Source organism: Phyllostomus hastatus, unplaced genomic scaffold (genome assembly GCF_019186645.2).
Source record: "Phyllostomus hastatus isolate PE091 unplaced genomic scaffold, TTU_PhHast_1.1 phas_contig_38, whole genome shotgun sequence".
NCBI classification, from domain to species: Eukaryota; Metazoa; Chordata; class Mammalia; order Chiroptera; family Phyllostomidae; genus Phyllostomus; species Phyllostomus hastatus.
The window spans coordinates 27,134,985-27,159,817 of record NW_025333869.1 but is presented as its reverse complement, the minus strand read 5'-3'; the positions used below and the strand labels follow the sequence as shown (position 1 = coordinate 27,159,817).

The 24,833-nt window shown below is 50.4% G+C and overlaps 1 protein-coding gene across 1 annotated transcript in view; it reads left to right on the top strand.

The window, feature by feature from the left end:
- The window catches only part of HK1 (hexokinase 1), a 61,514-nt gene that overhangs the window by 29,200 nt on the left and 7,481 nt on the right, over positions 1-24,833 (top strand). The window contains exons 3-14 of the mRNA XM_045842025.1: positions 1,890-2,038; positions 6,540-6,659; positions 9,693-9,788; positions 10,639-10,738; positions 10,851-11,034; positions 12,453-12,608; positions 14,972-15,205; positions 17,098-17,402; positions 19,066-19,214; positions 19,532-19,651; positions 20,829-20,924; positions 22,943-23,042. Of these exons, the coding sequence (XP_045697981.1) occupies positions 1,890-2,038; positions 6,540-6,659; positions 9,693-9,788; positions 10,639-10,738; positions 10,851-11,034; positions 12,453-12,608; positions 14,972-15,205; positions 17,098-17,402; positions 19,066-19,214; positions 19,532-19,651; positions 20,829-20,924; positions 22,943-23,042 (1,809 nt within the window). The remainder of the gene's footprint in view (positions 1-1,889; positions 2,039-6,539; positions 6,660-9,692; positions 9,789-10,638; positions 10,739-10,850; positions 11,035-12,452; positions 12,609-14,971; positions 15,206-17,097; positions 17,403-19,065; positions 19,215-19,531; positions 19,652-20,828; positions 20,925-22,942; positions 23,043-24,833) is intronic.

The following is a 24,833-nucleotide window of genomic DNA, read 5'->3' as shown; positions in this document are numbered from 1 at the left end:
CACATATTATGTGATCCCATTTATATGAAAAGTCCAGAATAGGCAAATCAGTGGTGACAGTTTCGGGGTTACTTAGGATCATGGGGGATAAGGAACCTGAGAGGTGAGAGTTAGAGGGCACAGGATTGCTGTTCGAGGTGGTGAAAATGTTCTAAAACTGGTTTGTGGTAATGGTTGCATAAGTGAATATACTAAACACCATTGAACTGTACACTTTAGGTGGGTGCATTGTATGGTGTGTGAATTATATCTTGATAATGCTGCTCACAAAAAAAGACGTTTCCCTGGGAAAACAAGCTGTCCCAAGCAGGCCTGTGTTTACTGCTTTAGGATTGAGGGCTCAGAGGACCACTGGGGCTCAGCATGCGAGGAACGCCTGTCACCTCTGGCTTGACGGGCATTGGGGCAGTGGGAGTGTCACCTTGGCATCAGAAGTAAAATGAACAGATTTTAACTGATGTTGGGGGGAGCACGTGTGGGGATAACTAATGAGAAACAGGGTAATGTTTGATGGCAGCTTAATGGTTTGGAGCCCCGCTGATGGCCACCCCCCTGGGTGCTGTGTGGTGGTCTCAGCATGCAGTCCCGTCGTCTTCCTCTGTCCTGCAGGGACCCACCCCAGCTACTGCACACTCGATCCTGAGGCACGTGACAATATCGGGCCAGTTTGCTCTCATGTGATCAAGAGGGACTCTGTTTACAGCATCCCTTGGTGGAAACACCCAAGTGCCCACCGACAGAGGAATGGATACACCAAATGTGATACACACACACAGTCAAGTACCGCTCAGCCCCAAGGGAGCGAAATACTGGCACGTGCTCCAGCGTGCATGAAACTTGCAGATTTTATTTTATTTTATTTTATTTTTATTTTTGCCTAATCCCTTCTCCTTTTTCACCCGAACCTTTGAGATTTTATACAAAATTAAATAAGCTAGACACCAGAGGACAAATACTGTATGATTTCACTTATGTGAAATATCGAGAATAGGCAAATTTGTAGAGACAGAAAGTAGAATAGAGGTGACCAGGCAGGGCCTAGAGGGAGGGGGAGTGGGAAATTATCACTGAATGGTTATAGAGTTTCTGTTTGGGGTGATAAAAAGTTTTGGAGATAGACCTGGCTGGCGTAGCTCAGTGGATTGAGCGCGGGCTGGGAACCAAAGTGTCCCAGGTTCGATTCCCAGCCAGGGTACATTCATGGGTTGCAGGCCATGACCTCCAGCAACCGCACATTGATGTTTCTCTCTCTCTCTCTCTCTCTCTCTCTCTCTGTCTCTCTCCCCCTCCCTCCCTTCCCTCTCTAAAAATAAATAAATAAAATCTTTAAAAAAAAAAGTTTTGGAGATAGATAGTATTGATGATTGCAGAACATTGGGAGTGTACTTAATGCCACTGAACTGGACGCTTAAAAACGGCTGTAGTGGTAAATTTTATGTATATTTCAACACAATGAAAAAAAAGGCCCCTGGGGAATAAAAGGAGTTCTGGCCTCATTGTAATTGGTGTCTGAGCTGACATGGAGGGAACCCAAGTTGCAGGATGGCCTCAGAGGTAGGGTTTCTCTGGGATGAGGTGCTATTTTTGTTTTTAATGTGTAAGAGCAGTGCTGTTTTTGACAAGGGTAAGGAATTAGAGAAAGATGGGGTGGGACTTGGTACTTGAGTCGGTACTTTCAGTTCCCTGTTGTCAGGAGTGAGAACGACTGCTCGGAGGTGTCCTTGGGTGTGGGCTGGGAACACCAGCGAGGTGTGCGTGACTCCTGCTTCCTGGCTGGCAGTGCTGTCCTCAGGGGGAGATGGATGGCCAGATGCTGGGAGAAACTGCAGAGTGTGGGGCCTTCTGGTAAAACTTGAATCTGATGCGATACCCATTGTCTCCTTAAACAGAAAAGGGAGATTTCATTGCCCTGGATCTTGGTGGGTCTTCCTTTCGAATTCTGCGGGTGCAAGTGAATCACGACAAAAAACAGAATGTTCACATGGAGTCTGAGGTGTACGGCACCCCGGAGAACATCATGCACGGCAGCGGAACCCAGGTGCGTCCTGCTCCCTCCAGGAACCAAGCCCCAAAGCACTGGTGTCCTGAGCCCAGGGAGGTGTCATCTTAGATGTATGTGGAGAGGGACTCCTGGGTGGAAAGGTGGGGACTTCTGAAGACACCCTACTGCCTGAGAAACTGGTGGATGGGAGGACTTCAGGGACGCTCACTGGGGAAGGGGGAAAGGGGCAAGGGGGAGGCCCAGCAGCTGTTGGATAAAGGCCTTCATTCCATAAGGCCCCTGGAGTTTGCTCCTCAGTGCAGATTCAGCAGAGTTCTTGGGTCAAAACTCCTAAGTCATTGGCCTCCTCACCCACCTCGCCCAAAGCCCAGGCCTTCTAGGGAGTGGCTGTCACCTGTGGGGCAGTGGGAATTTTAGTTTTGCAGCCCCAGGGCTAATCGAGGGATCCTGGCCATCCAATTTAATAGCCTCCTGTGAGTAGTTGGTTGTCAGCAATGAAAGCAAATAAGGCAGGGCTTCAACTGGGAAATCACCATCCCCTCCTCTCTCACATAGTACCTAAGCCCCACCCACTGCCTTTGCTAGCTGAGGGGTGGGAGCCGTCCACCCCATCCTGCCTATCTGGTTGCGGTGAGTGCTGTGCCCCTAGCTCGCTGAGGGCACTGTGATAGCCCCTGCTCAGGTTTTCGGTCCTGTCTGCGTCTTGGAAGCCTATACTCCTGTAGATAGATGTTCTAGCTCCAGTTTGTGGCTTGCCTCCTGGGTTGTGGCTGCTGTCCAGGATGGGTATTCAGAGATCGCCAAATATTTGTGTTAGGAGGGTGTGTTCACAGCAAGGTCCATGACTAAGTTATCCGGAAAACCCATTTGCCCTGGGCTAGACTTTGAGATGGGGCCCAGCAGTTATCCCTGTTGGCTCTACTTTGTGGAGTGGGACCTGAAGCAAATGCTCTGCCTTTTCAAGGAAAGGGCTAATTCCAGCCTTTAACCTGCTTCTGGGGGGTGGGTTAAGAACTTTTCAAACTGTGACACTGTCACTAGGACGATGAATCACTGTTCAGTCAGCCACTGGAATGGGTGTATCAACTCATCAACGGCTCTGCCTGGAGGTTTGTTTCCCTGCCTGTCCCTCTAATCCTGGGCTGTAGGGACTGGCCCAGTCATCTACTGTGTGCGCGAAGGCTGCCAGTGGCTAGGGCTCCTGATCCTGCCCAGGGGTCGCTGCATTGCTCCTCCTTGAGGGTGGCCGGCAGCTGTGGGGTGGCATCCTGCTCCCTCCGTTTGGCAACAAGCACTGACCTGTCACACTCTCTTCCCATGGTCCTTGGGTTGAGCCACCTCCGCCTGCTGCCTTCACCTTCATGCTGCAGACACTCCTGTGCTTTGGCAGGGTTCATACGTTAAGGGATGTCTCCCCCACAGGTATATACTTCCTGCGTTCACTTCCACGGTGCCTTTCATCTTCTGGCTGCCTCTGGGGCCTCAGCTGTCCCAGCCTCTGTCCCCATTTTCTCAGCCCCAGGAGCACTTTGTCTCCTGCTCCGTTGTTTCTTTGCCCCCGTGAACCAGTCTGCAAAGAAAAAATGAGGATGACGATGATTATACTGATGTATTGTTATAGTAAACACATGGCATTTGTCATATGTGAGGCACTGATGGAAGTACTTCCTATGGATGAACTCATTTAATCATCCCAACAACCCTTTTCAGTAGATATTATTGTTATTCCCATTTCACAGATGAGAAAATTTAGGCTCAGATGTTAAGTGACCAGCCCCTTGGGTCTCATAGCTCATAAGTGATAGAGCTGGGATTTGAACCCAGGCAGTCTGGGTCCAGATGTTACAGTTTTACCAACATGGAACTATTTTAGTCTGGGTTTTGTTTTTGTCTTGATTGTTTTTATTTATTAATTTTTTGTGTGTGTGGTGAGGAAATGTGAGGGCTGTGGGCAAGGAGGAAGGTCCAAGGGCTGAAGGAGGGTTGGCAGTTGAAAAACGGATGAAACAGGAACTTCTGTTCCAGAAGTCTGACGTGAAGTTAGAAATAAGTACCGGCTGGTCATTTTTGTGAGACCTCTCATCGATCTACACAGCTTCTGGACAACCAAGGGCTCCATTTGCCCATGAAGTAGCTCAGACTATGAACAGTGCTGAATTCTTTGGGTTGTGATCTCATCTTCTGAAATGTGTGGGAATTCTTAATCGATTTTTTAAACATTTTGTTTGAAATAATGTTGAACTGACAAAAGTTTTAAGATAAGCACAAAGAACTCCCACATAGCCCTCGGTCCAGACTTCACTGTTTGCTTCCCTCTCTGTGCGCACCCCCCTGGTGTCTCACATTTCAGTGCAGTTTTAAGCTTTAATAATTTTGGAGGCATAAATGCCATCTTAAAACATCACCTCTTTTTTAATTCTGGGAATTTTGAATAAGAAGTGCTTAGGCTTTTATTTTAGTCATTGTTTGCCATCCTCGTCAGAGGAACTGAGTCTGTGTGTGGGAACTTTTAAAATAACTGGTGTGTTGTTAGAAAAGAAAAAATTAATGTTTTTTGGACTCTACAGTTTTGAGTCCAGAGAGCCTGGGTCACCTGCTTCCCCAGCTGGTCACAGATGTCGTTGGCCTGAGGGGAGCTTCCTGTCTGCTTGAGCCCCTGGATTGTGGACATTCCACAACAGTGTGTTTCCTTCTTAACAAAGCACTTCTGGATGGCTGTGTTTAGCTGGGCTCAGGGCTGGTTAGTGCACCCCATTCATGTAAACCTGTTTCTTCAGGCTGTGTTCTCCCTCTTGCTTCCTGCCAGCAGCCTTCCTTCCTCCTGGCCTCTCTCCTGAGGGCCAGTGGGGAGCCTGGAGCTTCTGAGTGTGTGTGTGACGTGGGGCGTGCTGATGGACTTAGTGGTGGGTTTATATCTCTCGGAAATATAGGTCGCAGGGAGCTTAGCCGGCTCCTCCTGGGAAGGTGGTCATGTGTCTCTCCTCGGTCAGTACTGTAGGCGTGGCCTGACTAATAGTGACTCAGCAGCAGAGGCTCCTACATCAAAATGGGCAGGTTTTCCTTTACCCTGGCAGAGAAGTCAGACTTCAGAGCTGGGTCAGAGATGGAGATGGGGATACATGTCTGGCCCCCCCATCAAGGATGGCCCTGCAAGGAAGACTTGAGGCAGATGGCCTTGTCTGGGGACAGGGCTGGGTCTGCTTCCTGTGACTGTGTGGCTTGACGTTGCTTGTCAATACCACCTTCTTCTAGGTTTTAAGAAGCTCCATAGTCATGTTAATTCCACACACGGGAGGTCTGGTGCTAAGACAGCCACGTGAAAACGCTGGGGCTGGGGGTAGTCCCTAGACTGCAGAGGCACAGAGCTAAGGAAAAGGGAAGTTCCTAGTCCAGCTTAGCTCTCCTGTGGTCGGAACACATGTGAAATAGTATATTCAGTTCTGGGTGCGCTTTAGAGATGAGGAGAGGTATCAGATCCGAAAAGATTGCCTTAGAGGATGTGAGCCTCCCATCACAGACAGTATTCATTCAGAGGCTAGGGAAACGGTGTTCGGGGCTCCTTGTAGGACCTAAGAGGTATATGCATATCCCAGGCAATGTGTCATGGGGCAGGCAAGCTGTCCACCAAATAAATTACGGTGTATCCACCCCATAGAATACTATGCAGCGGTGAGAATGAACAGCCTGCAGAGACACAGGACAGGGTAGATGACTCCCATGCACATGATGTAGAGGGAAAGAAGACATTCATCAAAGAGTGCACGAGGTTATTCCATGTACATACAGTAGACAGGCGGAAGCAGTTGAAAGCATTAGAAGTCAGGCAGTCGCCAGCCTGCCTGTGTGGGGTCGGGTGCCGTGGTCGGGACTGGAGTGGACTCGAGCGGGGCGTCTGGGCCGACAGCATTGTGTTTCTTGATCTGGGGGCTGGTGACGCAGGTGGGCGAGGCTTGTGAGAAGGATCCAGTAAACTCTGCACTTAGGATGTGGGCACTTTTTTTTGGTATGCCTATTACACTTCAGGAAAAAATAAAAATACAAATAGCCTGAAGATCGCTAGCTCACTCAAGGGGGCTAGCACCTGTGGTTCTGCTCTCAGAGCTTCTGGAATTTGCAGATAGAGGGAGACAGAGAGAGACATCTGGGGGAGAAGGGAGATGGGATCGTGACTTCTGAGAAGGGGCCAGACGGCACTCCTCCTGGGTGGCTGATGGGGACTGTGTGATAGGGAGGGATGAGTTGATTTCTATTATTTTAACTTTTTAAAATATTTTAAATTATTAACTGCATTTAATATTTTTAAATGTCCTCAATACCCTGATAGTACATACTAGTGACCGCTGAGAGGCCAGCTCCATTGGAAGGGTCTGAAATGCTCCCTGCGCTGTGGCCGCCCGCGGGGCGGGCTGCTGTCAGGGACAGTACCCTACCGCTCACACTCGGTGCGGCTTTCCCAGCAGGGCCGGGGGTGCCGTGTCGTTCACACTTTTCCTGAAGTGCTTTTTCCCTCCTGATGGTTTTCTCATGCTTCCTCCAGCTCTTTGATCACGTCGCTGAGTGCCTGGGAGACTTCATGGAGAAAAGGAAAATCAAGGACAAGAAATTACCTGTGGGACTCACATTTTCTTTCCCTTGTCGGCAATCCAGAATAGATGAGGTGAGGACGCTCTGGGATTTCCGGGCTCCGTAGACGCCCCAGAGTGGGAAAGCTAATGAACCCCTTTTCTTGACTGCTTTTCCCTTTTGTTTATGGGATGGCTTGCGTGTCTTATTTATTTATTTATTTTTTAAGAAACTTTGTTGAAATTAATGTGAGGTGATGATATTGTATTTATTTTTTCAGTTACTTTAGTTATTTATGTGTTCTTGGAAATGAATGGTGTTATTTGTGGCCATCAGGTGGAAAGAGCCGTGTATTAAACGCAAGCAGGTGGAGGGAAAAAAGTAGGCGTAGTGGTGGGGAGAGGTCTGGAAGCCCTTGGTCGGAGCTGTGAGTTGTGGCGTCTGTGTGCCGGGAAGCCCTCCTCGTTAGAGTGCCCCGGTTAGGGCTCCGCCTCAGGGGCCAGGGCCACGGCCACATCTCCATAACCTCTGCTGGTGGGGGCAGCCCCAGAGAGGGCCTTGGTTCTGGGCCTGCAGATGGCTGCTGTACCTGCCCACCTCGTTTGTTGTTTTTTCCTTCACCGGCTCAGCAAGGCAGGACTCAGGCATCCTATGTGCCAGCGTTAGAGCGCTGTGGGAACACAAAACGAGTAGTTGCCACCTCGTTCCTTTTCCACAGAGAGAGAGACAGAAAAACCGTACTTGCCACACACACACATAGAGTAGCCTGTGAATAGACTTTTCATAATAGGAGCTCTGAGAGTGAGCACTGTTGAGGGTCCACCAGGTGTTCTAGTGTGCCCTTCACAGTCTACACACATAACCTTCAAACACCCCCCTGAGCGAAGTGCTTATGATCCCCACTTTACAGGTGAGGAAGTTGAGGCTCAGAGGAGTTAGGAGCCTGCCCAAGGCCATCCAAGCCAGAAGCAGCAGAGCCTGTGCAGGTAACCAGTTCACGGTTCTGCAGAATTGTCACATTTGGGTATAGGCGCCCTCCACGCTTCCGGGCAGTAGCCCTGTACCTCTTTTTTCAGTGGGGTAAGCACCATCTCCTGAGCTCTGCCTCATGCCACTGGGGCCCTTACATCTGCATAATTTGTGCAATCACAGTGTCAGAGCAAGAAGGGGCTTGGGAGTTAACTGGCCCAGCCCCTCATCAACAAGGTCACAGGGCTCACTTATTAAAGGCAGATCTAGGAGCAGAAAATCCCAGGCCCCACCTCCCGCCCAGTAGACCCCACACCCCCATGTCTAAAGGCCTCTGAGATGTTGCTGTCTCCTCTTTTCTCTCTTTGTTCGATGTTGTGATGCCTCCAAGGTATTCAGATCACTTTGGTGTCTTCCCAACCCTTTCACAAAGTCTGTTGTTGGTACTACGTGTCACTTGGCTTTTGAGAACTGAGATGTGACAGTCATACTCCCTGGGCAGAGATAGTGTGAGACACCCCCTTCCACTGGGAGAAGTGGAAATGGAGCCGCTGTGCTTGATGTCGCTCATTCATTAGCAGCTATTGACTGAGTGCCATCCCCGTGTGGGCCGGGCTAGGCCCTAGGAGAGACCCTGCGCAGACAGTCTGGCTTTCCCTCAGAAGGCACAGTCAGTCTTGTAGGGAACAAGGCATTGTGGGAGTGGGGAGGGAATGTCCTTGGGGCCACAATGTCCTCATAGGGTGCAGCAGATGTGCCTGGCAGAGGGGCACTGTGGTCAGAGAAGGAGACAGAGGTGGGGGCCCCACCGGCAAGCCTTGACTGCCCCCCACCACCACACCTTGACTGCCCCCCACCACCACTTGGGGAGTTTTCCTAGATTGGGCTGCACTACCTGCCAGAAAGTCAGTGGGCCACAGACTCTAATTACCAACCCAGGGGCCTGTGTCCACTCCTCCAGGCTGCCCGGGACCTTCAAGATTGTCCGAGTTACTCCACAGAAGAGCAGAGAGACCCTCAGAAGAGTTAGGGGAACTGCCCACAGGGAAACGAGCAGGATGGTGGGAATAGGACCCAGCCTCCTGATTTCCAACCCCACGTTCTTCCTATAACACTGTGTTCTCAGAGCCTGTTGTTTGGGGGGAGTGGGAGTTGAGGGTAAGAAAACAGTGTCCAGGGGCTTTGGTAATGCCCGACATGGCTGCAGGCTGCTGCTGAGCAAAGAGCCATGAATTCTCCCAAGTACTTGCCCTTCCCACACACCCTGTAGGCTGCATGGCTTCCACAACGAGCACCCCGTGCCCAGGTCACACGCTGCCCCCAGCTGATGGCCCAACAGCAGCTCTTCCCAACCTGCCACGTTACTCACAGCGACTTTCTCCACTCAGGAAAAAACATTCAAGTAGAGCAATTACTTTTCTTCTCTAGTATCTTTAATTTTTTTTTTTAAATACAAAAGCAATTTGTAGAACTATTGAAATAATATAAAGAGATAAGCAAAAAGTAAAAGTTCTATCCTTTTACATTCCCAGGTGAATAACCATTGGCTGTGAGGTTTCTCTATTGACATACAAACAGAAATGGGTCGTATTGTAGAAATAGTGGAGTTGCTGCTTTCACATGGGGGTTAAGTTCCACAGTTGGGAAAGAGAACAAATTATACGGACATGGGCTGTATTTTCCTTAAATCTCTGGAACTTGCCTCTTCGAAGGTCCTTAGCTAAGAGTTATCTTAGCATTTTCTTGTTTCAATTTGGCTCTTTTCTTGGGGCTACGGAAGTGAGGTTTGTTTTTAAAGTGGGGAGGAGTGGTCAGGTAATAACTGGATTTCCCCTGTTCCCTTTTTCCACGAAGTCTGGCTGAGCAGGTGACATCCAGTTGGATTTGCATGCCGGGTGACTCTCCTGCAGAGGCCGGGCACTTGCTGTGCTCTGGCATGCGCTGCAGGGTTCTTCCCATGGCAGTCGCCGGAGAAATCCATTGTGTAGGTGGATGAACAGGAAACGGGACAGCCTGGTCCTGTCACCCAGTGTGATCTGGAGCCAGCCACTTGGTCCCTCTGGGCCTCTACTTTGTCACTGTCTTCCGCAAGGGCCTGGGGCTTCTGGAGGCCTCCCATACTTTTTCTTCTAACCCACCCATCTGCTCTCCTTTGCAGGGCATTCTGATCACCTGGACAAAGCGATTTAAAGCAAGTGGAGTGGAGGGAGCGGATGTGGTGAAGCTGCTTGAGAAAGCCATCAAAAAGCGTGGGGTAACTTCTCTCTAGGCTTTGGCTGTGTGGGGGTAGGGGTGTGTGCGGGGAGAGCTGTGTTTGAAAATACACCGAGGCCCTTTTGGAGGTAGGGAGCAGGCAGTAGTGCATGACCTGAGGCGTCACGAGGAAGGTCTTCACGGCCCAGGCAGTTGAGCGAGCAGTAAGAGTAGTCAGTCCGGGAGGTTGGAAGTGGTTGAAACAGCTCTTGGAGGTGCTGCCCAAAGGGGCCAAGCCCTTGGGTGGGGGTGACCCTTTCTGACGGAGGTAGGCTGGACGTACTTGCAGGGAACCAGGGAACCAGGGAACCAGGTGGTCAGGTGCCGCCTGCCACAGCTGGAACCGGCAACTGGGGCGTTCCGCACATGTTGCAGAGGGCTGTGGCTCTGTGTATAAAATCTACTCTATTTGCTTTTTAATCATCACCTGAGGGCATTTTTTCATTGCATTTTTAGAGAGAGAGGAAGGTAGAGAGAGGAACTTCAATGTGAGAGAAACATCGATTGATTGCACTCTTGTACGCACCCTGACCATGGATCAAACCTGCAACCTGGGTACTTGCCCTGACCAGGAATCGAACCTGTGACCTTTCGGTCTGTGGGACAATGCTGCAACCAACTGAGCCACACTGGTCAGGGCCTCTCTGAGAAGAATCTTATGCCAGATAATAAAGGGAACTCTGCAGTTTCCATCATTCAATCCACTGGATCCAGTTAATTTGAGTGCCAGTCATGATGAAAGCAGCACCACCTGCAAGAGCAACGGTGGCTGTGTAAACCACTATCTCTGTAAAGTTGTGATCTCTGTTCCCATGTGTGAGTGGAGGTGACGTCCTATTATCTGTCCCCAGGATTACGATGCCAACATTGTGGCTGTGGTGAATGACACGGTGGGGACCATGATGACCTGTGGCTATGACGATCAGCAGTGTGAAGTTGGCATCATCATTGGTAATTTCCACCCTTTTCCTTGTCCCTTCCTGCAGGTGGTGTCTCCAGAAGGCACTGCCTCCTCTCTGTGACTTCGTATGGTCACACCTTTGATCTCATCTCTCTCTCCAAGGCACTGGCACCAACGCTTGCTACATGGAGGAGCTGAGGCACATTGACCTGGTGGAGGGCGACGAGGGCAGGATGTGCATCAACACTGAGTGGGGGGCCTTCGGGGACGACGGGTCCCTGGAAGACATCCGCACTGAGTTTGACCGAGAGATAGACCGGGGGTCTCTGAACCCTGGAAAACAGCTGTGAGTCCCATCCACCTTTCCTTACTAGTCATATGTATGGCTTGGGGGACATGTAACATAAGATTTGGAGTGGGAGGTCAAAGGGGCAGAAAGCCAGGTGACCACAAAGAGAAAAGCCTATCAGATTCACATTATCTGTCACTCCTTTGGAGAGAGACACAGCTGTGGAGCCTGCAGTCTGGCCCCTGCAAGCTCTGAGATTCGGGCACAAGGTTGCACACAGGCCGTTCCAACAGGCACTTAGGGTGGCGTCTGGGCAGGTCAGACTCAGAAGGGCTCTCTCCTGCCAGGGCTCCTCAGCACAGCTGTGCCTGGGACAGACCTGTCTGGTCCTGTCAGTAGCAGGAACAATGAGAGCTGTGTTTCTCTGTGCTCATGCTGACGGATGAGGGAGGGCTGGGTGCTCAGGTCCCAGTAGCATCCCTGGCTCCCGGGTCTGGCTCTGAATGGAACAGATTGTTTTGCTGTGTCACAGCCAGCTCTGGGTGTGCCAATTGGGCTCCCTCGGAGGCTAGGCCAGCTGCCCGGATGTGGACCTGCCTCTTTGATCTGTCTTGCTCAGGTCTTTCTCTTGGCCCCTGGTCAGCCAGGACTCAGGCCTGAGTCTGGCTCCAGTATGGCATTGAGGCCCAGTTTGTGGCAGCCTGTCCCCTGCAGCACTGGGCTCAATGTGACTGCTGCTGTTACAGAGTCCACCCCTCACACTACACCTCCCAGGGCGGTGAGAGGGCAGATTCATTCTGTGACTGGCCTGTGGCTGAATGTGACCAGGGGAGTAAGATGCACTGATTGGCTTTAAGCTATTCAGAGCCCTCTCCTGGAATTGGGGGTGAGGTCAGTGGGAAAGAATTGGGTTCCTCAAAGCAAATCTTGGTCTTTTTGGCTTGAGAGGGAGAACGTGAATGCCAGGGAGGTGACCTGTGACGGGTTCCATGGGAATGGCTGCGTTTCAGCCCCATCATCTACTCGGCATTCCCTCTGAGAAGACATTTACCTTTCTGACCTGGGAGACTGAAAGAATGCTTCCTGGCCACCTCCTTCCCACAGCCCTTGGTGATCTCCCTGAGAGAGTGATAGGGATGAAAATCATTTAAAAAGTAAAACATAAAGTTTTATAAGAGATTGTCGTATTCTGCTCATTTCCAAATCCTAACATTTCCCCCAACTGCAAGCATCCTTCCCTGCCTGCCCCTGGGGTGCTCTCCTGTTGCCCACCTGGGGACAGGTGTGGGCTCTGGGTGACCCCCCACCACCCTCTTGTTTAATCACACAAGTGCCTGGTCTTGCCTGCTAGCGGGGCTGTGAGCTGGCGAGGGATGAGGCCTCGTCTCCTTCTGTGTCTGTCCTACTCCCCAGGAGCTGGCCCAGCAGTGGGTACGTGAGAAGGACCTGACAAGCCCGGTGCTTTTCTCCTGCAGGTTTGAGAAGATGGTCAGTGGCATGTACCTGGGGGAGCTGGTTCGACTGATCCTGGTCAAGATGGCCAAGGAGGGCCTTTTATTTGAAGGGCGGATCACCCCAGAGCTGCTCACCAGAGGGAAGTTCAACACCAGTGATGTGTCAGCCATTGAAAAGTAGGTGCCACGTCTTGAGGCTCTCTGGGGGGCCCTGAGGGCAGAAGAGCAATGGGTCCCTTGTTGCCACTTGAGTCCTGGTGTGGTGGGGTTCTCCCTCAAGAGCGCCAGGGCTTTCTGGGTCCGTCTCTCCTCTCTTTGCTGTCCCCTCCTGGGCTGGTCTCCCTGCAAGTGCCTCAATCAATTCATTAAAGAATGTTCTTGTTAGCCGTGTGTACTTCACAGATGACTTAGTTACAGCAGCAGCCTCTTGTCCTTCACTCTGCCCCTCCTCTTCTCTTTTCCCCACAGCAGGGTGAGATTAAAGAGTATTCTAGTAGTGAACAAGGAGCTGACCGAGCTTGGGGTCTGGATTTGGAATTCCTCCTTGGGACTTCGGGACCTTCACCAGACTAGGCTCCAGGGAACCCTAGTGACTTAAGATAATTAGATATTCTCTGAACACAGGGTTCTGTGGCCAATAGCATGGGGAAATACTGCATATTTATCCTTCCTTAGAGAGAATAATTTGCAGTATCATTAACATATTAAAAAAAACCCGTTCACTTTGGTGAATAGCCAGAAGAAGCGTTCCCTGGCACAAGTTTGAGAAGTATTGGTTGACAGAGGAGACAGGACAGATAAACACAAATGACAGAGTCCAGCCAGCAACCTGACTGCTGCCCTTTGGCCTCAACATAAGAAACCCAGACTTCTCTGCTGAGACTGGCTTTTACCCTGAGAGGGAAGAAGGTGAACTTGATCCTGTGGCAGCTTGACGTAGTTAGGCACCTCCGAGTCTAAAGGACTCGTGCCTCATGGCTGGCGTCCAAGTGCTACCAGATTTGCTTCCTGGTTCCGGAGACTCCATGTAGCCATGGGGGGCCACCTGCTTCAAAGTTAGGCCCAACTTCATGCTAGAAGTGCCCGTTCATCTCTGCACTAAGGGGTCATTCCCATGACCCTTGATGTGGTCCTGGAAGTTCAGAGAAGCCAGTGGCTTCAGAGCCCAAGCTCCTGGGAGAAGATGCTCATCAGCTCCCTTTGTGGTTAGGAGGCAGATGGAAGTGGAAAGGAGTTTATCTGGACCTGCTTTCTGTCACATGATGTGCTGGTGTTTGTCTTAGGATCGCTCTCCTTCAGGAGTGATTGGTGCTGAGACGGGGAACAGGGAGCAGGCAACCGAGTTTCCGGCCATCTTCTCAAGTCCCCTGGTCAGCTGCGGGGAGGAGAGGGGAGGGGAGTGGGAGGCGCATGGCTTGTCTTCAAAGTCATTGACAAAGCCAGGAAATGCTTGCCTTCCTCTTGGCCTGTGTCGGGTGTTGGCTCTTTGGTGACCAAGAAACAAAAACCCGCTTGAACTCTAGCTCAAGAAAGCATGTGTGTGGCAACAAAGACTATCTCCAAAATGCCCACCAAAAACATTCTGCCGGGGCAGATGTTAGAAGCTTTCTCTTTAAAATCAGCAACACGAGAGTATCGCTGTTTTTGTTCGACATTGCCCTGGAGTCTTAGCTAGTGTTTAAAAAAGTAGTAAATGAAGGAAAAGAAATTATAGGCATAAGAATCGAAAAAGGAGGAGGTAAAACTGCCATCACTTGCAGATGGTAATGGTCTGTATGAAACACCAGACAGTCTAGGCAAGTGAATAGGATAACAGGGGAGGCTAGGAAGATGTCTGGGGAGAAGATGCAAAAGTCAGTTTAATTCCTATATATTGGCAATAATGGAAATATGTACATATGTTGAAAATAAACCTTTTATTTTAAAATACTTTCAGATTTAGAGAAAAGTTGTGAGGATAATACAGAGTGGTCTCACAATCCCTCACGCAGTTTTCCCCATTGTGAACATCCTATTTTACTATAGTACGTTAGAGAAAAAAGACTATATGTATTTTTAAAACACACCGTCTATAATAGTAACAAAACTATAAAGTACCTTGGAATGAATTCAACAATAGATATAAAAAGCACATGTGCAGAAAATTGAAAATTGACTGTAATACACCAAGGAAGAGTATGGAAGCATCCGGGGGAACTCGTAGGCTGGAAGAGCAGGCAAGTCCCCCCGGCTGCCTGGGCCCTGAGCCCTGGGGTGCGAGCAGCTGTTTGTCCACCTTTCAGAGGCCATGGGGTCTTGCCTCTCCACTTCTTTCCATGTGCACAGCATAACCCAGCGTCATACCGCTTTTCCTTCTCCTACCAGTTATTTATTTATGGGGGAAAACCCTTCTCACACTCTTTTCAGGTGTTTGACCGCCTTCATACCATGCCATCCACATATGGTGAATGGTGTTCGCCTTTCCAGGACCTTCGAGCCTCAGTGCTTTGCACCGCCTGATGAGGTCCCTAACTCATGGGTATTGGCCTCTAACTTCACAGGAATAAGGAAGGCCTCCACAATGCCAAAGAAATTCTGACCCGCCTGGGAGTGGAACCATCTCATGACGACTGTATTTCGGTCCAGCACGTGTGCACCATTGTCTCATTCCGCTCTGCCAACCTGGTGGCTGCAACGCTGGGCGCCATCTTGAATCGCCTTCGGGATAACAAGGGCGTCCCCAGGCTGCGGACCACGGTTGGTGTCGACGGGTCTCTTTACAAGACGCACCCACAGTGAGTCTGCCCTTCACTATAATTGGCACTCAGTACCCATCTGGGTTAAGGACCTTCTCCAGGGGTCAGGCTTTTGTACCTAGTGAAGGTTTTTTGTTGACAGACAAGACAGTATCCAGTTCTAGGCATAAGGGTCAGAGTTGCCCACTCGGGAAGCAGCCTGCCCTCAGCCGTCCCTCCCTGGTGTCTCTGTGCTGCACTTCCATCTCTCCTCGTCTCCTAAGTCTTGTTAGAGATGTCTGCAGTTGCTAGGAGTGCTGGGTCTGCATCTTCAATTCTCTTTCTTGTCCTCATTTCATCAGGGACTATTGTCCTTATTGTAGCTTTGGTCATAGATGCAGCACCCACATTTAGGAGCTCCTGTGAAAGTCCCCTCGGGCATTCTTTTTTACATGGGCAACTTGGTGACACTTTTCATCTGAGAGCCAGAGAGTGTGTAAGCTGTAAGCAGTCCCCACTGATGATAAGGGCCTCATCACCACACTCACTGCCCTCTTGCACGCCTTCACTTCACAAGCCTAGTTCAGCCACTTCAGGACATGGCTAGACCCTTTTAAAAGGCCGAAGGTGAATCCTAAGTCTTCGTGTACTAAGTTTTAACGGCAACTGCCTATGACCTGATTTTGTACAGGATCTCAGATGTCTTTCCCACTAGATCTATAATGTGCATGCGAAGTGGCCTTGCAGATGGGACTGTACCTTCACACCAGGTCTGGGGATAGTTACATGACTGCTGAAATAGCTCTGTCACTGAGGGGAAGACTTTGAGCAAGTTAGATATTATTACATGTCAGGGAAATAATTTTATTTCTTTGCATTTTTTAAGTATTTGTAAATTCTTGACAATGAAACTAGCTATATTGGATGGGGTATTTCTTGGCAAAGTTTTAGAGAGAATGCTTAGAGTTGTATGAGATTACATTTAAAATGTTTTGTAAATTGTGATTAAAAACACGTAATATGAAATGTACTATCCTAACCATTCTTGAGTGTGCAGTTCAGCAGTTTTAAGTACATCCGTGCTGCTGAGCACCTGCTGACACCAGCCGTCTCCAGAACACTGTCTCAACATCACATTTAAGGGAAATAGCTTAGGTTAAACGTTTCTTATGTCAGAAGCAACACATGTTTGGTATAGACACTTGAGATAATTCAAAAAATTATGTTGAGAGGAGAAGTCATGTTTAACCCCCCGCCCCTGAGGTGTTTGGGGTTCTGGCTCCCCATTTCCTTTGGCAGGCAGCCATCCACACTAACCACAGCCCACAGCCTCTGGGACAGTCTCTGTCTCAGCGGGTCCGTCCTCACGTCCTTTTCTGGCCACTAAACAATGTCCGGACTCGGGGGCGGGGAAAAGGGCCAAGTGAAAATAAAACGGAAGAGTGATTATTTATCAAGCCCTTTTTTTTCAGTGTCAGTTACCAGTCTAAGCATTTAATGGACCCATTTAGTTCCCACCACGTCACTGTCGGCCAGACACCATCATCCTTGTTGACTCCAAGCTTGGTTGAGGGCCCGGGGTCCTGGGGTGGAGCTGGTGGAGCTCACTCCCCGTGTCTCTGGATCTGACTTTCAGGCACTGGGCTCTGGAGCACTGTGCTGTATTATTATCTCCTTGTCATGGTGGAGGACAGGATCCTTTTTGGACCTTGAATTTCTATATTCAATACCCATGTAATAATGAGAATCCTCTCTTTTTACGTGTAACTATGGATGATTTTATTTTTCTTTTTTACTTGTCTGCATTTGTTAACTTTTTTAGAGTGGATGTGTATGGCTTATACAATGAGAAAAGCGAGTGTAGAAATGGGATGAAAGTGTGGAAAGGAGAGAAAGGGGTGCCGAAGTTCCTGGCAGGTGGCTCAGTCCAGCTGTTGTGGCTGCACCCCCAGGTATTCCCGGCGTTTCCACAAGATTGTGAGGCGCTTGGTGCCCGACTGCGACGTGCGTTTCCTCCTGTCGGAGAGTGGCAGTGGCAAAGGGGCGGCCATGGTGACCGCGGTGGCCTACCGCCTGGCTGAGCAGCACCGGCAGATAGAGGAGACCCTGGCCCACTTCCACCTCACCAAGGAAATGCTCCTGGAGGTGAAGAAGAGGATGCGGACCGAGATGGACATGGGGCTGAAGAAGCAGACAAATGCTAAGGCTGTGGTCAAGATGCTGCCCTCCTTCGTCCGGAGCACTCCAGACGGGACTGGTGAGGGCCCCTGCTGGGGGCAGCATGCCCTCCTGCCTCTCATACCGATGACCCAGTCACAGCGGGGCCACGGGGAGGCTGGCTACTCCAGTGATGTGGTTGCACCAGGGTTGCGTGCTTTGGGGAAGAGCTAGACACTCACTCTAATTCGCTTTTCCCTCATTACCACTGACTTGCCCGTGTGTGCCTTAGGGCTGTTGACTTCCTGGTCGGGCTCCTGGGCAGCGCCGTCTCTGAAACGACAGCCCCACAAGCAGTTACCAGGTGTTCTTAAAAGAACGAAAGCTGGAAACCCCGCAGCACTGAGATGTTCACCTATAAACGTGGTAAACCGGCAGAAGGATTAACACCCATGCGCCCCTCCTAAGTGCTGACAGGGTGTGCATGATGCAGATGGTGGCCTAGGGATTTTCACACCCAGGCAGATTGGAGAATAGTTCAGCCCTTAATGCTGACCTTGCTGGGCGTCATTGGTGCTGATCACCACGGGGACTCGAAAGGGCTTTTCTGGTGGGTCCTTGGAGTAATGAATGTTTGTGGTAGGAATATGCCCCTTGTATAGGTTACTTAATGTTATTGCATTATAAACCACCCTGAAACTTAGTGCCTTAAAACAGCAACCATTTATTATTGCTCATAAGTGTGTGTGGGCAGCAATTTATTATTACTCATCTGCCAGGCCAAGGCTGGACTCATTCACGTGTCTGCAGTCACTGGTGGGTCAGCTGAGGGCCTTCCCTCACATGTCCGGCAGTTGGGTGGTGTCAGCTGGGGTGCAGGAGTACCCAACCATGTGTCTCATCCTCCAGCAGGCCACTGAGCTTGCTCACGTGGTAGCGGCAGGGTCCACAGGGAGAGGGAAGAGTTTCAAGCCTCTGGGAGGCCTAGGCTGGGATTGGCTCAGTTTTGCCTCTGCCACTCTGTTGGCCAAAGCAAGTCATAGGCCGGGCCAGATCCAAGGGGCGGAGAAATAGACTCCACCGTTCAATGGGAAGAACTGCAGACTCACTTTGCCAAGAAGCATGTGGATGGGGAAAGGAATGATTGCAGCCATGCTTGCAAGTGCTCTGCACACGGACATACAGTATTAGTTTCTCTGTGTTATTCCCTATAATCTGGTCGTTGTTGCCAGGCCTTTTAGTAACCCTGGTGAAGTTAGTTTGTGTGTTGTGACAAGTGGTTCATCCCTGGGGCCTTTTGTCCCAGTGTGGCTCAGAGGTTGTGGTGGTCAATGAGTTAGTGGCCACGCCTCTCTAAGCCTGACCTGTGTGCTGGAGGAGAAACTTAGGGCTTCTCCCCTTTATTTAATATGAAGGTTTCCCCCTTGAAAGTCTGGAGTCTTAGGGTCACTGGCTGCTGTGAGGCAGTTAGCTGTTTTTGACATTCTTTTTTTTTTTTTTAAAGATTTTATTTATTTTAGAGAGCAGGGAAGGTAGGGAGAGAGAGAGGGAGAGAAACATCTATGTGAGACAGAAGCATCGATCAGTGGCCTCTGCATACACCTCAGCCGAGACTGAACCCGCAACCCAGGGCCTGTGCCCCAATGCAGGGTGTACGTGAGGAATCCAACCAGTGACCTTCTGCTCTGCAGGACGATGTCCAACCAACTGAACCACACCGGTCAGGCCGTTTTTGACGTTCTTTATGTTCTTGACTATGACAGAGCACGGTGACTTCTTGGCCCTGGATCTTGGGGGCACAAATTTCCGTGTCCTGCTGGTGAAAATCCGAAGTGGGAAGAAGAGAACAGTGGAAATGCACAACAAGATCTACGCCATCCCCGTTGAGATCATGCAGGGCACTGGGGAAGAGGTGAGGTGGTTTTGCTTTTACACCACTGTGGTGTGCGTGTGTCACACACACAGCCAGTGGCAGCGGTGGTCCCCCAAACCTGCCATGTGGTGCCAGCAGCTGTGCAGTCGTGTCCTTGTGGCCAGAAGGCATTGGGTCCTTTCAGCCGAGCTGGTTTATGATGCCCAGGGGCTGCAAAGGTCCTGGCAAGGGGACTCGCTCTGCATGTGTCAGGGTCTGTGTCTCTGAGTGCGTGTGTGCGCACACGTGTGCATTTGAACTAGTGTGCCGAAAGTATGAAACCAGAGAGCTCACACAGAATCCCTTCTCTCTTAAAGCTGTTTGACCACATCGTCTCCTGCATCTCCGACTTCCTGGACTACATGGGGATCAAGGGCCCCCGGATGCCTCTGGGCTTCACGTTCTCATTTCCCTGCAAGCAGACGAGCCTGGACAAGGTGAGTCAGACGCTGGGCAGCCCGACTGTCCCGGCCAGTGTGGGCTGGCCCTGGAGGCCTCCTCCAGCCTCATTGTCTCCCCTCAGCGGGTGTGGCTCAGATTTCACAGCGGGTTGACCCAAGCTTTATGCCACACCCCCCAGTACATCTTAAGACCCTTCTTTGATCATTTAAAGCTTTTATCTTTTCTGGGAAGCCTTTGTCCTCCAGACAGAAAGAATCTCAGCCTCCTCTGGGTTTCCTGTTCCTTCTAATGTTGCTCATCACAGTACTTTTTACAGTTGTTAGTGACTGCATCTTTTCTGCTCTGCTGCATATTTCTTAAGTGAGGACGTTTGACCACCACATGCCCTAGCACAGAATTCTGTCAGAAGAAATACTTAATAAATAATTGTGTGTTTAATAAATAGGATACAACAGGGTCCAAGATCAGAGCTTGAGCACCTGCTGAGTAGTAAGAGTTGGGTAGAGCTGAAGGTTATGGTGTCTGTCCTCAGGGGCCCCCGGTCTGGAGGGTCCCAGCCCTACGCCAGCAGTCCCGCACTGCGCTAAGGGCTGTAGGTGCGTGGGGGCATGTCTTGTGCAGAGGGAACCGACTTTGCAGTCGCAGAGGCAAGACCAAGCCTGTGCTGCTGGAATAGCCACAGTGCCTCGGTGTGTCACGGGTGGATGTGTGGCCAGGGAGGAGGCCCTGGAGGTTACATCACACTTGGCCTTAGGTCAGGGTTTGAGTTATATGACTGGCAGAACTAGGGAAGCTGGTAGAGCCGCCTGCCTCTGGAAGCTAGTTACTGCGGACTCAGTGCTGACTTGAGGCTGCTTTCCTCTGAAGGCCTCGTGTCATAGGCGTCAGCAGTCGGAGCTACCGTGTTAACTAAAAATTGTATTTCTCCACTTCGGTTGTTGGCAGACTGTTCTTCAGGGGACTTAGTTGGTTATGTTCGGGGCAGCACCTTTAACCTTCTATGCCTCGGTTTCTCCATCTGTAAATGGGAGTTGTAAACCAGACTGCTGTGAGGATAGTGCAGAGGGTTGGGCCTACGGAGGACTGTTAGTACTTTATTAGTTTGTGCCTCAGTTGTTCCAGCATCATCTTGCTGTACATTCTCTGCAGGGAGTAGAATTTCGTGTCGAGGGCTAATTACCCAGGGCTCTTCTGGTGCCTTTCCTGTTGCAGGGAATCTTGATCACCTGGACGAAGGGGTTTAAGGCAACCGACTGCGTGGGGAACGACGTAGTCACCTTACTAAGGGACGCAGTCAAGAGGAGAGAGGTAACTATTGCAAAGAGGTTTTTAACAATCTTTACTGTGCTCTCGGGTTATAAAAATCATACTTGCTGATCGTGAAGACTTTGTACAATCCAGAAGCATGTGACCTGGGTAGAAAGTTTTCCCAATGGCCAGCAATAAAACAGAGGTGAACAGTTTTGAGTTGTTAAAGGATAGTTTGTTTAAAAAGGTAAAATCATAACTCTCCTACAGATTGGAAAAGGGAAGAGTAGCCCGTGACAGCTGGGCACAGCCTGGCACCCCAGTCAGACCATGGTGTCCTCCCGTGGGACACAGACCTCCTCACGGCCACTGCCTGACCACGCAGGAACCGGAGGAGGATGAGGGTGCTCCTGCATCACAGCAGAGCTCGGCACGCACTCAGTTGCCCTGCTTGTGGACAGCGGACAGCGTCTGCCCCAGGCCAAAGCCCCGCTCCTCTGAGCCCTCCCCCCGAACAGTGCTCTCTGACACCATCTGAGCTACCGGCAGCAGTGTGTGCCCTGGGGCCACAGTCCGTCAGGGGTTTGGCGTTGCTCCCCCGAAGCTGTTTCTGCTGGCCTTCGGCTGGACAACACTGTCAAAGTAGAAAACAAAAGATTCCTGAGATTCTGCTTAACTCATTAATTAGAGAAATCAGTAAGAACTTAAATGCATTAGTTCCAATTTAAAAGAGCAGACAAATATGGAGGCAGGAAGACTGAAAGGAATGGGGTTGAGAGAGGGGTTGGTTGCACCCGGAAGGGTGTGCCAGACAACAGGTAGTGTGTCATTGAGAAGAAACCTGATGACCTGCTTTTGCCCCCCTCATAACTCCTTTTTTTTTTTTTTTAAAACAAGATTTTATTTATTTATTTTTAGAGAGAAGGGAAGGGAGGGAGAAAGAGAGGGAGGGAAACATTGATTGGTTTGTTGCCTCTCATACACGCCCTGATGGGGGACTGAACCTACAACCCAGACGTGTGCCCCGACCAGGAATCAAACCAGTGACCTTCCACTTTACTCGATGACACCCAACCAACTGAGCCACATCGGTCAGGGCCCATCTCACAACTCTTAATGTTAGTGTTCTTTCACATGCATGTAACAACACACATTTTAAAAAAATGGGAATCCTACCCATTTTCTAAACAGTACTGTTCTAAAACTTGCTTTTTTTCATTTATTTTTTAATTTTCATTTTTAAAGATTTTAATTTACTTTTAGAGAGCGGGGAAGGGAGGGAGAAAGAGAAGGAGAGAATCATTAATCTATGAGAGACATGTTGATTGGTCGCCTCTCATATGCCCCCAACTGGGGGCCTGGCCCACAATCCAGGCACGTGCCCTGACTGGCAATCGAACCTGAAACCTTGTGGTTCGCAGGCCGACGCTCAGTCCACTGAGCCACAACAGCCAGGGCGTTTTCCTCATTTAATATGAAACAGGCATCATCTCATGTCACAACATGCAGACCAACCTCATTCTTTTTCTTGGCTATACAGGATCCCCATGTTCGTCTGAACCGTAGTTTATATAACTCCTTTGGATCTATTTTGGGGTTGTTTCTCTCTCTGACTCCTGCAAGTCATGTAGTACATATCCTTGTACAGGTACCTTCGTGTTCCTGCATGGCTATTTCTGAAAGGCAGATTTGGAGAAATAGATTTGGTATTATCATTTTGCCCTCTGAAAGGCTATAACGCTTTAAATTCCCAAGAGAAAGGAAAGAGCTTTCTGGCTAAGTCATTTGTCCATTCAACACTTCCCTCCAGGCTGCCTCTTTAGAACTCAAAACCATCTGTGAAATGGGTAGAATACTTCCGTTCTTTAGATCTCAGACTCAAGACACATCATTAATTGTAGGTGTTTCGTCAGCGAAGAAGCATTTAATTGCCTTTTATAGGCTGGTGAGAAAACCCTTTCAGATGATGCACCGGCAGCTCTCTCTGACTGTAGTGCAGCCCCATGAACCTGTGGGACTCAAGCCAGGCAGTGCTCTTCCCTCCGCGGAAGCTAAAGCTTGTCTCTTTTTTCCCAAAGGAATTTGATCTGGATGTGGTGGCCATAGTCAACGACACGGTGGGCACCATGATGACCTGTGCTTATGAGGAGCCCACCTGTGAGGTCGGACTCATTGTAGGTGGGTGTCCTGGGAGGTCTCTCTCCTTGGGGCAAGGAAGGCTGGGTTTTTCTGTTTTAGGGGGCCTTGAATCTGCAGCTTAGCCCTCTATGTGAGACAGTGTAACTGTGTGAGACAGCGTATCTGTGTGGTCCCCTTACCACCTCCAGAGCTGTATCCTGGACCAAGGCTACAGAGCCCTCCAGGAGGTTCCCCCCACCCCAGCCCCCCAGTGCGGAATGTGACCAGACTGTCAGGAAGGCAGCTCTCCAGGAGTGGGGTCTCAGATGGCTCACAGGCGCAGTGGGTGGGGCAGGAGCACCTGGAGCTGGCCTGGCCCACATGGCAAGCCTTGAGCCTGTGCAGAGGAGCTCCAGCAGGTGTTGCCAGGCCTGCTGCTAGGAAGGAGCTCTCCTGTCCTGACCATGGGAAATCTGGAGAAAGGTTTTGGTGCTCCTTTGCTTTTAGCAGCCACTGTCTGTGAGCAGTCCCAGGTGCTGAAGTGGGTTGGGAAGTGTTATCTGTTGGCTTTGCCGCTGTTCCCTTATAGCCCAAGCACTTTAGAGGCATGGGCCTTGTGAGCACATAATCCCTGAAGCATATTGATTTGGACTGTTGAGGAAACTTTTTGTCCAATTGAACCTGCTCCTGGTGTCAGGGATGCTGGGAAAAGGCCCCGTTTCTTAGCCGACATCTGCAGACCCAGCTTGGACAGGGAAGGGTGCGTGTGCCCTGCTGCTGCCTGGTCCCTTCTCCGAGTGCCTGGGATACAGCCCCCAGCAGGCTGCCCTGCCAGTGCCAGGAAGACCTTTTCGTTTGTTAAACCATTTTTGGCTCCTAGGGAAACACAAAAAACTAGGGAGCAGCTCTGGGTGAAAGGTTTTGGGGGGCCTGGCTTTGGGGCTCATTTGTTGTTTCTTCTTCCTTTTGCAAAGCTTTGCTTCTCCACCCAACCCCGCCCTGTCTTCCCTCATGAATGGGCTTGGGTGTGAAATGCAAAGCCAGAGTGACACAGCACATTCCCCGCTGCCAGGCCAGGCCTCACCTTCCGGCCTGGAGGGTCAGGGAAGCCCAATTAGCTGTTTCTGGCACCAGAGAAGTGGGGGGCGGGGTGGCATGATCACAGAGGAAGAGGAAGGGGCGGGGCTCTCCGCAGCTCCCCCTGCATTCAAAGCCACATTTTCCTTCCTGTCAATTGGTCTCTGCTGCTCAGCACTTCCATGTGCAAAAAGTGTGGTTTTCATGTTTTGACTTCCATTTCTCAGTTTTACACTCTTTTTTTAAAGAACTCCTTGGTTAATTGGCAGGTTTTTAAATTCTAGTCCATTCACTGAGACAAGGCCAGTGACCACAAGCTTGGATATTGTGGCAATTAAAACTGCTGTGAAAGCTTTAGGCCTCTTCCTCTCGATTTCTGTACTGAACTCCCCATGGATGAGAACAGCAGGCAGTTTGTGGTCAGTCCTTAGGGGGGCTGCAGGCGGAGCAGCCCTGCTGGGGGGGGGGGGGGGGGGGACTTCAGGGTTGGAAATCAGAGGCCCCTGAGCCCCGGAACCCAGTGGTCACAGTGTGTGGTGCACGCAGGGAGGTGGTCCTTGGAGAATCGTCAGATTTTCAAAGAGGTCTGTTATACCAGAATGTGCAGTTATTACTTTAGAAAGGCAGGACAACGTCCTCCAGGGTCCCCACTGTAGGCTTCGTTCTGGGACACTCAGGGGAGAGTTTGCTGAGCAGGCATAGTCCATGGCCATCTTCGATAAGACCAGGGACACCCATGGTCTGATAGTGGACAGTCCCATAGTGAAATGTGTG